This window comes from Juglans microcarpa x Juglans regia, chromosome 7D (assembly GCF_004785595.1).
Source record: "Juglans microcarpa x Juglans regia isolate MS1-56 chromosome 7D, Jm3101_v1.0, whole genome shotgun sequence".
Lineage (NCBI taxonomy): Eukaryota > Viridiplantae > Streptophyta > Magnoliopsida > Fagales > Juglandaceae > Juglans > Juglans microcarpa x Juglans regia.
Genome location: NC_054606.1, coordinates 25,625,014 through 25,640,451, shown reverse-complemented (window position 1 = coordinate 25,640,451; position 15,438 = coordinate 25,625,014). Strand labels below are relative to the sequence as shown.

The 15,438-nt window shown below is 36.6% G+C and overlaps 1 protein-coding gene across 1 annotated transcript; it reads right to left on the bottom strand.

The window, feature by feature from the left end:
* Positions 1–11,185: 11,185 nt before the first annotated feature.
* LOC121239621 (peroxidase A2-like) lies at positions 11,186–13,399 on the bottom strand. Its single transcript, XM_041136901.1, has 4 exons — positions 13,071–13,399; positions 12,646–12,837; positions 11,820–11,985; positions 11,186–11,730 (listed from the first exon to the last, which is right to left on the bottom strand). The coding sequence occupies exons 1-4, from the start codon at positions 13,287–13,289 to the stop codon at positions 11,315–11,317; spliced, it is 993 nt and encodes a 330-aa protein (XP_040992835.1). The 5' UTR covers positions 13,290–13,399; the 3' UTR covers positions 11,186–11,314.
* Between the last annotated feature and the right edge of the window lie 2,039 nt (positions 13,400–15,438).

Below are 15,438 nucleotides of genomic sequence, written 5' to 3'. Positions count from 1 at the left end.
CAAGTTAATATGTGATGGGTGTCAGAGATACTTGGCCTACGTGGTGGATGAACCAAAGAAAGAATTAGAGTTAGATGATATTCACATAGTGAATGAATATCCAGAGGCATTCCCTGAAGATTTGTCTGGGTTACCATCGGATAGAGAAGTGGAATTTGCCATTGAATTAGCTCCATGCACGACACCTCTTTCTAAGGTCCCTTACCTTATGACACGATTTGAATTAGCAGAACTCAAGGAACAGTTGATTTATTAGATAAGGGTTTCATTAGGCCTAGTGTGTCACCTTGGGGAGCTCCAATCTTGTTGGTGAAAAAGGATGGATCGATGAGAATGTGTATTGATTACAGAGATCTTAACCGAGTAACCATAAGGAATAAATATCCGTTGCCTCGCATAGAAGATTTGTTTGATCAGTTGCAAGACGTTCAAGTATTTTCCAAGATTGATCTCAGATCAGAGTACCATCAATTGAAAATCAAGGTAGAGGATGTGCCTAAGACAACTTTCAGGACCAGGTACGGTCATTATATATGAATTCTTGGTATGAATTCTTGGTCTTGCTTTTCAGCCTAAGGAACGCCCCTGCCATATTTGTGGATTTGATGAATCGGGTATTTATTGAATTCTTGGATAAATTTTTGGTGTGTTCATTGATGACATATAGAGACACTCATGAATAAGAAGTTATTTGCTAAGTTGAATAAGTGTGAATTTTGGCTTGAGTCCATTTCATTTTTGGGACATGTAGTCTCAAAGAATGGTATCTCAATAGACCCCAGGAGAAAGTTGAAGCAGTGGTTAATTGGGCACGACCAACCAATGTGCATGAAGTTAGGAGTTTCTTGGGTTTGATTGGATATTACCGTCGGTTTAATGACAGTTTCTAAAAAATAGCAATTCCTCTTACTGCCCTTACCATGAAGAATAATAAGTTTGAGTGGACTACAAGGTGTGAGGAAAGTTTCCAGGAATTGAAGAAGATATTGGTGATAACTCCAGTTCTGATAGTTCCCAATGAGAGAGGAGGATTTGTGGTTTACAATGATGTTTCAAGGTTGGGTTTGTGACGCCCCGACTCCCATGTACAAAAACAAGGGAATCGTAACTTCAGGATGATGACAACACGGGTCACGCATCCTAACGAAATGTGCTCAAGTGTGTGCAACATGCAAGAGTGCACAATAAAAATCACAGCGGATAATATAAATAAGTCATCTAAGTACCAGAAATTTAAATACAAATATTCAAAACAAATTACCTTTAAAGAGTTATACAGTCATCCCAAATATATTACAAAGGCAACACATAAATTGATAAAAAATGAAACTCGATAAACAGGAGCAATCCCAGATCACTCCACCAACGGAGCCAAACTAAGGCTCGTCATCCTCATCTGCATCAAAATCTGCGATACCATAAAATGGCACCACATGTAAGTATAAACCAAACAACTACGAGATAAAAATACATTAATGCAACCAACATGCATTCATACGACAAAATCCACTTAGCCATAAAATATCATTTTTTCCCAAAAATGATTATTTCCAACACACACCAAAATCTTATTTTGGCCCAAAAACATAGTCTGTCATTTTCCCAGAAAATGATTCATACAAAACAAACCAATTATCGGACACTGTAGGCGGGAATCGCAGGCGGGACTCTACTACCGTCCCTGCTTACCACCATCCCTACCGCGTGCACCGTAGGCGAGAATCACAGGCGGGACACAACCACCATCCCTGCTTACCACCATCCCTACCGCGTGCACCGTAGGCGGGAATCACAGGCGGGACTCTATCACCATCCCTGCTTACCACCATCCCTACAGTTCCTTTCCACATAATGAATATTTATCACACACAATGAATATTTATCAGAGCACTGTAGGCAAGAATCACAGGCGGGATTATACCACCATCTCTGCTTACCACCATCCCTACCGCGTGCACCGTAGGCGGGAATCACAGGCGGGACACAACCACCATCCCTGCTTACCACCATCCCTACCGTGTGCACCGTAGGCGGGAATCACAGGCAGGACCCTACCACCATCCCTGCTTACCACCGTCCCTACAGTCTCTTTTCCTTTTTCTCAAACCAGTCAATCCAATCGTTTCAAACACACTCAAAAATCATTTCTCACATGAAAACCCAGTTTTCAAATAAACATATGAACATGTATGCAATCATGCGAAAACCCATTTTTCATTTACAAACATGAACATGTGTGCAAATATGCCATATACATGAAACAACACCACAACAACCAACAGTTCACAATACCAACCAAACACACAACTCCGTCCATAATCCATCCAACCCCCGAACTCCTCGGACTCAGTCCGGCATGTCCAACCAGATCACAATAATATGTGTTAGTGCAAAAATACATTTAAATCACGAAAGTTCTTTGGAAAAATACTTACAGTGCTATATTATAATTTTCGAAGGATCACGAAGTTGCAAGAAGTGGCGGCTCAGCAACGTAACAGTGTAAAATACACTGTGGCCGTGGGTCTCAAATACCCACTTTTGAATGGAGACAAACTAAGACCCGAAATTGATAAGGTAGGGCCTAGAGAGGTCGGTGAAGCCAATGGTGGTGGTGGTTTGCCGTGGGTGGCGGCGCAAAGGGTGGTTTTAAGGCCAAAAAGTCAAAATCAGAGATGGGCTTGGTTGTGCTTCACCGGTGACTGATCGGAGCCGGGGTTGGGTCCATTGGGTTGCTCGGAGGTCGAGGATGAAGTGGTGAAAAGATGGTGGCCGGAGGTGGTGCGACGGCGGCGCGCAAAGGAAGAGAAGGCCGCGGCTGGGTGTTGCGCGTGAAGGCTATCGGCGGCGAGATAGGGGCTGGGATTTGGGAGGTGAGGTCGCCGGCCGATGGGGAGGTGAACGGAACGGGCGGTGTCGGTCACGGGCGGCTCACGGCAGCGGGCTGGGTGGAGGAGAAATCGGACGGGAGAGAGGGAGGGGCTGTGCGCGCAGGGAGAGAAAAGGAAGAGGAAGAAATGAGGAATAAGAAAAGAAAAATGAGAAAAAGAAAAGTGGAGAAAAGAAATGAGATTCAATCCTCACATCTTGGGTCACAGAAAATGATCCAACGAAAATGATTTTAAAACAGCAAATCCATTAAAATAAATTAAACGTAATGATACAATGAAAATAAAATAATTAAATCTCACAATCAATTAATTTAAAAGAAAAACAATTTAAATGTACAACAATAAATAAATATTAAGAAAACATAACAATTTAATTTTTCACAATTTAAAGATCATAAAATAACCCATTTAAAATATCCGATAATTATAAAATAAGAGAATAAATTTTTGAATTATTAAAAATAATCCTTCAGTGAAAATACACTAAAATACGTGGTGTTACAGGGTTTGGAGTGTATATTGATGCAACAAGGGAAAGTTATAGCATACGCTTCACGGCAATTGAAGGCATATGAGCAAAATTACCCCACACATGATTTGGAGTTAGCGGCAGTTATCTTTGCATTTAAGATTTGGAGACATTATTTATATGAAGAAAAGTGCAAAATCTACACGAATCACAAGAGCTTGAAATATTTCTTTACTCAGAAGAAGTTAAATATGAGACATAGGAGATGGCTTAAACTGATCAAGGATTATTACTGCACCATAAACTATCACCCATGTAAAGCTAATGTTGTAGCTGATGCACTAAGTAGGTAGTCAATGGGACCAACATTTGCAACTCTCACCACTCAACATTAGTTAATAATGGACTTAGAAAGAACAGGTATTGAGGTTGTGACTAGTGATCGGTAGGCCATCATGGCTAGTTTAATGGTTCAACCAGGCTTGATAGACAGAATTAAGGCCACCTAGAAAGAGGATTTAGGGTTAGTGAGACTAGTGGAAGAGGTAGAAAAATGAAATAAATATGAGTTCAGTGTGTCCGAGGATGAAATAATGAGGTTCGGAAGTAGATTGAGTGTGCCCGATCATGAAGAACTAAAAGGAATAATTCTCGAGGAAGTGCACCGTTCTCTTTACACAGTTCACCCAGGGATTACCAAAATGTACTGAGACTTGAGGGAGTCTTTCAAGTGGAATGGTATGAAAAGGGAAATTGTCAAATTTGTAGAACAGTGCCTAACTTGCCAACATGTGAAAGTGAAACATCAGAGACCGACAGGGTTATTGCAACCACTTCAGATTCCAAAATAGAAGTGAGAGTATATTTCAATGGACTTTGTTACAAGCCTACCATGGACATTGACTGGGTAGGATGCAATATGGGTGATAATGGATAGTTTGATGAAGACGGCACACTTTGTGCCCATTAAAGTTTGTTATAAGCTGGAGAAACTAGCTAAGCTGTATGTGTGGGAGATAGTGAGATTGTATGGGGTATCGATATCCATCTTGTCAGATAGGGATTCTTGTTTCACTTTAAAGTTTTGGCGAAGTCTACACGAGGCCATGGGCACTAGGCTAAATTTTAGCATTGCATTGCATCCTCAGATGGATGGACAGTCGGAAAGGACCATTCAAATATTGGAAGACATGTTGAGAGCATGTGTATTGGACTTCAGAGGGACTTGGATGCGACACCTACTCTTGGTTGAATTTGCTTATAATAATAGTTACCAGACTAGTATTGGGATGGCACTGTATGAAACGCTAGATGGTAGGAGGTGTAGATCTCCCTTGTATTGAGACGAAGTGGGTGAAAGACAAATTTTGGAGCAAAAAATTATACAGAAAATAACAGAGAAAATAGAGACCATTCGAGCTAGAATGAAAGTAGCTCAGAGTTGAGAGAAGAGTTATGTAGATAATCATCGCCATCAACTAGAGTTTGAAGTTGGAAACAATATTTTCTTGAGGATTGCACAAATGAAAGGAGTTATGAGATTTGGAAAGAAGGGCAAGCTAAGCCCAAGATATATCGGACCTTTTGAGATTCTGGATCGGATTGGACCAATGGCATATAGAGTGGCATTACCACCAGCACTTGCAGGGGTGCATAATGTATTTCATATTTTGATGTTGAGGAAGTATATCCCGGATTCCACTCATGTTATTGACTATGGGCCCTTTCAAACTCAGGAAGACCTGACTTACGCTGAAAAATCGGTGAAAATTCAAGAGTGGAAAGAATAAGTGCTACGGACTCGAACCATTCCCTTGATTAAAGTGGTATAGAATAATCATGCTATCTGGGAAGCCTCTTGGGAATTAGAAGATGAGATGCGAGTCAAGTACCCACAATTGTTTGACAGGGATCTTTATAGTTTGTGACAAATTTTAAGGATGTAATTTTTTATAAAGGAGGGAGGATATAATACTTGGGCCCAAGGCCCAAGCCCAGACCTAGGCACAGGCCAACAGAAAGCCCAGCCCTTGAGCCTCCAGAAGATGTTGTTCGGTGAGTTTTCTTCCTCTCACTTTCATTTTCTTCCTCGACGGTTTTCCCTTTCAGTTTTTTACATCCCGAAATTCCCTCCACCTCGATACCAAACCCCCCACGTCTCTATAGTTTTCTTTTACTCTTTTCCTCACATCATAACTTCTCTCTACAGACCACTCTCTCTCTCTCTCTCTCTCTCTCTCTCTCCTAGGAATTTCTGTGAGTGTGGGTGTTACGGTGCGTGGATCTCCTTGGATTGGTGTCGTTGTTGAGTCTACTTAGCAGAAGTGCTGAATGGCAGTAAGCCTTTCTCTCACTCACTCTCACACGCACGCACTTTGATTTCCACTCACGAACTCCTTCACTGATAACTCCTCCAAACTGTGTCATGCTGTTACAGCAGGCCGCATCGTTGCAGGTGGACTCTCCTCTCTCCAGTAAGCCCACGTTTCTCTCTCTCTCTCTCTTTATCCCTCTATGTTCATCGTTCCACCCGAAATGGTTGTATTTGATTTTACTTTTATTTATTTGATTTAATTATTTCTACCTTACCAATTGTGTAGTCATGCGACACCCTTTTGCTTGTGTGTATTCAGTTGCTACCAATGCCTCCATATTCTTCCCTTTCCACTGTACACGAACTCAAACGTTGATAAGGCCATTTGCTGTCTTGAATTGTAGTTCATTGCCCTCCTTGATACACTATATTCCCTCATTAACCCCTGGATTTCTCACTCACACATCACATACTTTGGTTAGAACTATAACAGACCAGTCCTTAACAACACCTTCTCGCCATCGTCCTAGTTGTATCAATTACACAAGAATTTAGTAAGGTATTCAACCACTAGCGATGTGAATTTTCTATTAACTATGCATTTTATATATATGGTATATTTTGGAAGTTATGTTGTCTCTTTTGGAGTGTTAGAAATGGTAGAATTGGGGTTCTTTTGGTTGAGTTGAAGTATGGACAGATTATACTTGTGGTGTGTTGGCTGAATTGTGGTGATTGTTTAAGTTGACTTATGGCTGTTTGGGGATGAGTTACATGCCCGTATTGAGCTATATGCTGATGGTATTGGATTTATATATGGTGGATTGGAGTTGACTTTATTTTTTGGGTCATTTGCAGCCGTTAGAGTTCATGAGAGATTGACTTGAGTTTTACATTGTTGCTTTTGGGTTGATGTTGGTTATGAAAAAATGATGTATGTGCTATCTATGTTGGAAACACTGTGAAGGTGCGATGTGAGTGTTTATTAAACAATTTTGGAAGTGAGTGGGGGTTGGTTAATGGAGAGGTATGGCAGGTTGGATTGGTTATAAACTAACTTGTTAGAGGCTTTTATTTTGTTAGTGTAAGCTTGTGAAAAATTTATTGATAATTTTTGTGCGGGTATTGATGTTTACCTATGAGAGACTAAATTTTTATTTAGGTTATTGTGATATGGCTAGAGTGCGGACTCAAAACGTAGATAATACACAAAAGTCAAGTAAGTAGGGTTTCTATACTAGACTTTACATAAAAGAAAAGGGCTGTGGTTGATTTTAAAAAATATGCATGTTTTGTTATGAAAAGAAATATGAAAATAACCTTAGATATGTATTTTGCATACTTATATAATCTGTATAAAGATGAAGTATTTTGTCATGACTATTGTAGACATGAACAAACTTATTTTTGGCATTCTGTTTCTGAACTGTGCGAAAAGAACGAGTATGAAATTTGAAATTTTTTGCATATGATGTGAATATATTCTGAATCTGTTTTTGGAATATCTAAATTGATATGAATATATTAAGTGCTTAGTTTGATATGATGTAGCATCTGAAAAAAAATTGGCTTGACTTTCTGATTTTGTTCTGTTATGTTCCGTTAAAGCCCCGCCATGGGTTATAATAGTGGTATACGGCCTGCCACTGGTAATAGTAGTGGTATACAGTTCTGCCACAAGTGATAATAATGGTATACAACCTTGCCACAGGTTATAGTAGTGGTCTCTATTTAAGTGCACACCATTTGGTGACAGAGTGAGTTATGTTCTGCTTGGCTATCCGCAGATGCACAACTCTACCATGAGAGTTAAACATGACCTTTGTTATGATATGATGTTCTAATGTGGTGATGATAATGTTCAATTATCCTATGTCAAATTATACTTTGAATAAGAATATTTTAAACTTTCGCTCTGGTATTTTTGATAACATGTTATGATTTTGAATTTTGAAGCTAAAAATATTTTGTTCGGCATCCTGAACTCTGTAAATGCTCATATTTACGTACTAATATATGTTCTCTGCTTACTGAGTTGTTGATAACTCACCCATTCATAATCACAATATTTCAGACGATTTAGACAGTTCAACTGAGGGTCAGTAATAGAGTGCGTGAGCAAGATTAGCTGAGAATGGTAGTTGGGTACCTCAGGGTACTATTACTGTTGGGAGATTTATTTTATTTAGTAGATGGATTTCTGTATGTTTTATGATTTATGTAGACTTATGTAAACTCAGGCCCTTTTTACTATGTTATTTGAGATATGTGGAGCAGTTGATCTATTTTATTTGGTTTATTGTATTAAAGATCTAATAGATGAGTATGTGTAGTTAATCAAATTGAAGGAATTTATGTTTGATTTAGAGTCCTTGGAATTATATATTTGGATATGGAGTATATATTAGGCCTTGTTGAAGTTGATTATTAGGTAACAGTAGTTAACTCCCTGAACCTCCAAGATGGGAACATTACAATATTGTAATTTGTGTGTGTATAGCATGATCGATCACATGATGGTCGTCACAACGGGCTTTGACGAATTCATATATATAATGAGTAGGGTATTAATTAATTATATGTTGAGTAGTACTGCCACATGAATTAGTTAAATTTCAGGTACGAAACTAGCTTAAAATATTGTCAAAATGCGATGAAGATCATGGAATATTTCTCTTCAAATGTGGGAATTAATGTACGTCCAAATAATTAAGGGAATAATCCTCATAATATATATATATATATATATATTAAAATAAACAAATTTTCCTAGCTAAATCAATCGATATTCACGTTCTTTTAATTAATTTCAGTGTACCTACTACGTCCCAATTCTAGAACGATTAGACTTGGCCAACACGGAATTAGTCTTGTTTGTCACACGACATAATTTGAGAAAAGTAGTTATTCAAGTGTGTATGTATTTATATCATGTTTTAATATTTCTATCAATTCATGATAATAATGATCATTACCTCCCAGATTATTATGACCAAGTCATCCTCATCTACAACAAACTCAAATTTAAAACCAAATAAAGATTTTGAAGATAACTTCAAGAGCACAAGAATATCTCCATCATCTTCTTTATAATTATCAGTAGCTGATGATAACATTAGATAATATATATATATTTTTAATTTTTGAATTTGATTGCTGTAACAAATCACGTACATGTATATTCATTTATAAATAAATAATACACCTCAGCTCCCAAAATGTTCATAGGAAGCACACTCCAAAATCTCCACATGGTATAGAGCCAGGTTAATTTATATATGAATTATACATATTTATTAATGCATTTGCTTGAATATTAATTTGTATTGGACCATCATCAAGCTGTTAAGATGACTGTACCGTTCGACGTTTCAGTTTTACCTAATATTGTGGAAGCTGGGGACAGAGGGGCCCCAGCTCATGGTTGATCAATAATTGGTGGAAAGATTTTTCGTCTATGGTTTCGATAGTCAGTAGTACTGCTTGTCGCTTAAAAATTAAGTAATTAATTAATTATGCTAGGAAGCTAGATTTTCTAGCTTTATATACAGTAATTAAGTTAGACTTCAAATATAAATCGAGCTAGCAAGCTGCACGCACTGGTTCTGCATCGTTTTGGTTGTTTTTTTTATATGTATGCATGCAAGCTAGCTAGCTTTCGATAACAGTACAGTAATTACTTAATTACCTCATCAGCTAGCTAGCTGGCTTATTTGATCTTGATCAGAAAGATATATATATATATATATGTGGAAAAATAGAAAAATAGACAAGTTAGAAATTTATGTGGTTCTGTGTTATGGCTAGAAATTTATGTGGTTCTGTGTTATGGCCTATGAGGTGTTAATACATGACTGCATGTGAAACTGCATGCATATACATATTAAAATTGAACTTTCGTGTCTTTATTTTCTCCGCTATATTGGATCAGCATTGGCATATATTGGCTTAGCCAAATGGCGCCACTGAAGTCCCCAATGTGCCTAATATCACTTGAGTCAGCAATGGATAAGGCATTATGGGGGATCAATTTGAGCTACAACAACTGCTTCCCAGGGGTCATATTTGGTTGGTACTGTTATAGCGCTCCATACCCAGATCAGGGGCAGGGAGTTATTTCCTATTACCTAAAAATCATATCCCAGTAATACAGATCATATAAACTCCAAAGACTCTATAAAACATAAACTCATTTGTTCAAACCAAATATAATGTTCCTGTAAGAACATCAAGGAAACATTCAAACATAATTAATCAACAACGCCACAAAGTCTCAATAAAAACATCAACATCCCAAAATACTAAATCAATAGAAATAAACAAATCTCCTAAATAAGACTCTCCAATAATCACTTGTATCCTTTGACAGTTATTCTACTATATATACTCAACTAATTATCTCACCCAAGATTCCTATTTTTGATCCCCAACTGATTCATCATAAATATCTGAAAAATATTGAAAATAATTGGACGAGTTATCAACAACTCAATAAGTAGTCAACATATACTAGCGTGCAAACATTAGCCAATTACAGAATGCAGAACAAAACAAAATACCAAAATAGCAAAGTGACAATTTAGGAGCATTTACTTACAATAATATGATATACAAAGTCCTTTGGCATAAGCATAACTGGGCGGCATCATAGTAGAACATATTCTATGTTTAACCCCATGGTAGGGTTGTGCTATCCCCAATGACCAAACTTGATAAAAACAGAATGTCATGCATGCCAGAGGGCTTCTAGATGCAACATTATTAGGGCTGTAAATGAACCAGTTTGTTCGATAGCCCGCTAGGTACTCGCCCGGTTAAACTTGAATCAAACTCGACTCGTGAAAAAAAAAAGCTCGACTCTTGAAAGCTGTTACTGGCTCGATTAGTATATAATACATACCCGACTAAACTCGACTCGACTCGACTAAGATGACAAGATTCATACCATCATACCATCACTCAAGTAGACGTACAGGCAAGTCTAGCTAACGTGCTAGTAGTACTACTAATTGATCAGTACTTTGTTCATTCTTTGCTAAAGAAATGGGATTTTCTCAGTACTTTTGACAGTACCGATCAGTATATGGGTACTGCATGGAACAGGCCTGGCTAGGCTAATCCAATAACCAAAGTTTTACAAGGGAACCTCTCTAATGTAGGGAACATTAATATGCCGTTTATTTATGTAAGTGATGGGTCCATTAATGGAGGTTCCCTTACATATTCTCTTTCATACAAGTAACATATAAAGTACACCCAACATTAATTTCTGAAATTTTTATATCCAAAAACATCTAAAGTACAGTACCAGGCCAGACAACAATATGAACCGATGTTCTCATGACTTGCCTTATAAATACAACAAAAAAAAAAAAAAAAAAAAAAAAAAAAAAAACGGCTTTTAGCCATGAATAGATTCTATAAATTAAAAATAAATCTATAAATTAAAATATATTGATATGGTACGTTAGATTGTAAAATTACTTTTTTTATAAAGTAGATCTAACATATCATATAAAGTTTATATATGACAGTTTGTAGGTTTATTTTAGTAAGATCTGTTCGTGGCTGTAGTGTTATTTTTTAATATATCTTTTAGCATAGCTTGTTTCACACACACATATATGTTTGTATATTTCACTAGTTGACTCTTTTACAATCCAACCTAATCTCTCCATTGTTGCCGGTAAGGGGCCTTATATTTCCCATGTTGATCATGGACTGAACAAAGCTGTCAAAGAAGTCACTCTGACTATCAGCAAAACGATTGACAATGCCAACCGTATCAGCCCCACTTGTTGAGAACAGCTCTTGATCGGTCTGGAGAAGCCCTTGTTTGTTCTGAAGGTTTGTGAAGTAGTCATTATCAAAGTCATCTGGAGAGGAGCGGTCAAGATTGGTTAGTGTATTGTCATTCGACCCACCCTGAGGACATGTTTGCCGAAGCGTTTCCAGGTATGTTGTGTCCAGGTTAGGGTCCGGGTTCCCGCTGCTATTGAAGTTATAAAGGCGGTGGCTGAATGACGCACATCGTGCCCTTCCAAATGTGTGTGCGCCTGCAAAATGAGAATGCTGAATAAAAAGATGATGAAAAATGTTCACAGTATATACGTAGGTTGTATATATGTAGTTTCGTTTTAGTTACCAGATAAAGCAACAAGATCAGTAGAATCAAGTCCGACATTATTAAACTTTTCAGTAATCTGTTCAAGGGTTTCGAGAGCATTTGGAAGGGCACCAATAACTCCTGCTTGGTTCGCGGTCCTGCTATCTCTTCTTCCCAATTGAACTTGCCATGTGGGGCCTCCAGCCTGCAACACGTACTAAATACTATTATTCACTGGTGTTGGCCGGGGGCATTTCTAGATCGCGTGCGAACGTGGGTTCTTTTGTTTACCTCATTATAGTTTAGAAAAAGGAAATAATTAATTAAAAGCGAGGCTAGATACAGTTTTAGGGTATCAAAGTCTCACATACTCTAGTTGAAAAAAAGTAGATACCACCATCAATTATTACATTAATGGATGAGGACATCATATATGCATGCCGTGATCACGTTCAAATGAATTATGAAAATATAATATTATGTGTGTTGTATTATATATCCATTATATATATACGTTTTGTCCAAACATCGTGTGGCCAACAAATTAATTAACCAAATGTCATGCATGCATGTTTGTGTCCAGTCGATCGATTGACCTGCTTGAGTTTTGAAACGGCATTTTGCGGCCAATAAGATAAAATCATAATTAGAAACTGATCATGAAAAGGTCGTAGACACTGATCATGATAGAAATTAATTTTTGTTTATTATGAGTTCAGAGTTATGATAGTATTATCACGTTTTTGGAGATTGAATTAAATGCATATATTTTTCTACCAAAAAAGGGTTCTTTATATATATATATATATATATATATATATAATATAATGAATTAATTGAGAACTAGTGAATAATTATAACGTACCATAGAAACCAATATCTGAGAAGAAATGGCTAAAATGTCTGCGCAGGAAACTACACCAGGGCAAACATTCTCCAAGGCTGTTTTGATTTCATCAACGACTTCAAATCCAAAAACTGAGCCAGCATTAGGCCCTGCACTTTTCTCGCTCTCTATGCCATCTGCGTCATCTAGCAATAAGGAGCCATCGCAACCCTACGTATAACGTACACCCAACATATACAGCTAATTAATTAATAGTCATCAGATCATCATCATCATGATCTTTCTGATATATATTGTATTTAAAGAAGATAAAAAGAATCATTAAGAAAAATCTGATCTATTTCTGTAGGTTGACATGCATGCGGTTCTCGAGAGTTTTTGAACTCATGATCATGGTGTCAAAGCCATTAATTATTACATGGAAAAGAGAAATGATCACTTACATCAACAAAGCAGTCGTGGAAATGAAGGCGGATGAGTTTTGCACCAATTCGGACATCATTTTGTGCAGCTCGTTCCACCACACCACGAACAACACTTGACACATTCGAACAAGTGCTATCGTAAAAGCTAGCACTCAGTTGAGCATTTGACCTCGAAAACATGATCATGATTAACAAACTGGCAAAAAGAATTGCCATTTTAACTAAAGACGATGACATACTAATTCCTAGCCTTTTTGTTTTCGATCTGCAGAGAAAACGAACTCCCTGTACTGATTGTTTATTCAAAACTTAAGCGTACTTGCTGTGAAATGGGATGATCGATCGATGGGTTTAGTCGTAGTTATAACATTGCAACCCTTTATAAAGGGATCAGAGTACTACTGAGTCGTGCGTAGTAGATGATGAGTGGGTGAGGTACGGGACCGCCAAATTAAAACCAAGTCTTTTTGCTCTTTAATTAAGGAAACGACTTGAAAAGTCATCCTAGCTTCATACAGCTCTTAATTAAATGTGAATGAAAATATTCAGATTGTGTGGGCTGCAAGATTCTTCTTTTATTTCTTATTTATTTATTTTTGAATAATAGACTTTTAAAATTAATAATGCTAATTGTACTTTAAAAAAAAATTTATAAAAAAACTTACTTTTTCATATTCATATGTAGAAAATTATGAAATTTAAGGCTGTGTTTGGATGTTGAAGTGGGTTGAGTTAAATTGAGTTGAGATGATAAAATATTGTTAGAATATTATTTTTTAATATCATTATTATTTTAGAATTTGAAAAACTTGAATTGTTTATTATATTTTGTGTTAGAATTTGAAAAAGTTATAATGATGAGTTAATATGAGTTGAGATGAGTTAAATGATCCAAACATAAAATTAAAATAATAATAATAATAATAATAAATAACAAAATAAATTTTGTAAATAAAATTATAAGTATAGTACTGCTCATATGTACGTAGTCTTTTAATTTTAAGGATTAAGTGGATCTTCTATATATGAACGTAAAAAATTTAGAGAGACAATTATTTAATTTTTGATCATTTATAAATTATCCAATATATAGCTAGCTAGTCACATATTAAAAGTTGGTCAACGAGCCTCCGATCATCCGACTGTTAAGACCCATTCCATGCACCAGGGGAAGCTAGCTGGCTAGACAATACATCATGTATATTATATATTATATATATATGACCTACACTTAACTGATCTAAAGATAAAATAAAAAAAGCGTACGTAAAACAATATTTAACTGGCTAGGTCGCTTTTGCTCATTCAAATAGTTAACTAACTATATATATAGTCCTTTTTAATTAAGAATGAAATTTTTTTATTTCAAATTAGCCTGCGGTGTAGAACAGGATATATATGCTGTTCATACCGCGTGCTGACATGACAAAAATATTTGATTGTACAAAAAACTTTAATCTTAAACTTCTATTACAACCCAAATATTATCATGTAAGCGGCATGCATGGGATGCATGCATGTGTCCTCCGCGTCGGTTTGTAAGTACGTAGTATAGTTCTTTCAAAATATCACATATATAAATGTGGGCGTAACGGATATGACTAATTTGGGACATGCGTCAGTGCCACATGATCAAGCTGCTTAATTGTATTCATTAGACGATTAGACTTATAGCTACATCAAGTACTAGTACGTACTAGAGAGTTTGGAACCCTATATATTAAGAACGTGTAGTTTTTTTTTTTTTTTTTTTTTTTTTTTTTTTTTTTTTTGTGGTGTTTTGTACGTACTGCGTGTATATATATAACATCACATGATGGTCGTCACATGGGCTTTGATGAATTCATATAGGGTCAGATCAGATTTGAGTAGGGTATATGTTGAGAAGAGCCACAAGTTAAATTTCAATCGAGTCGAAGGGTGAACTAGCTTAAAATATTGTCAAACTAGTGCGATGAAGATCATTTGCATGGAATATTAATCTCTTCAAATTTGGCGGCAATTGTAGGTCCAAATAATTAAGGGAATAATCCTCATATATATATATGTATATATATTAGAATTAGAAACATATTTGTCCTCGCTAGCTAGCTAAATCAGTCGATCACGATTCTTTCAAAAAATATCTTAATTTCGGTGTACCCATGCACTACGATCGATCACCCGGCCAATTCTAGAACGATTAGACTTGGCCAACTTTGTACACGAAAGTCTTGTTTGTCACACGCATAATTTGAGAAAAGTAGTCACTCAAGCGTATATATATCAATTTATGCTAATTAAGTCTGTTGCCTCCACCACGAGAAAAAGAAGAAAGAAACAAAAGAGACATGATCAATTATTCTACGAGCTAGTCTTGCATGCATGCATATGTCTACAATTGGAT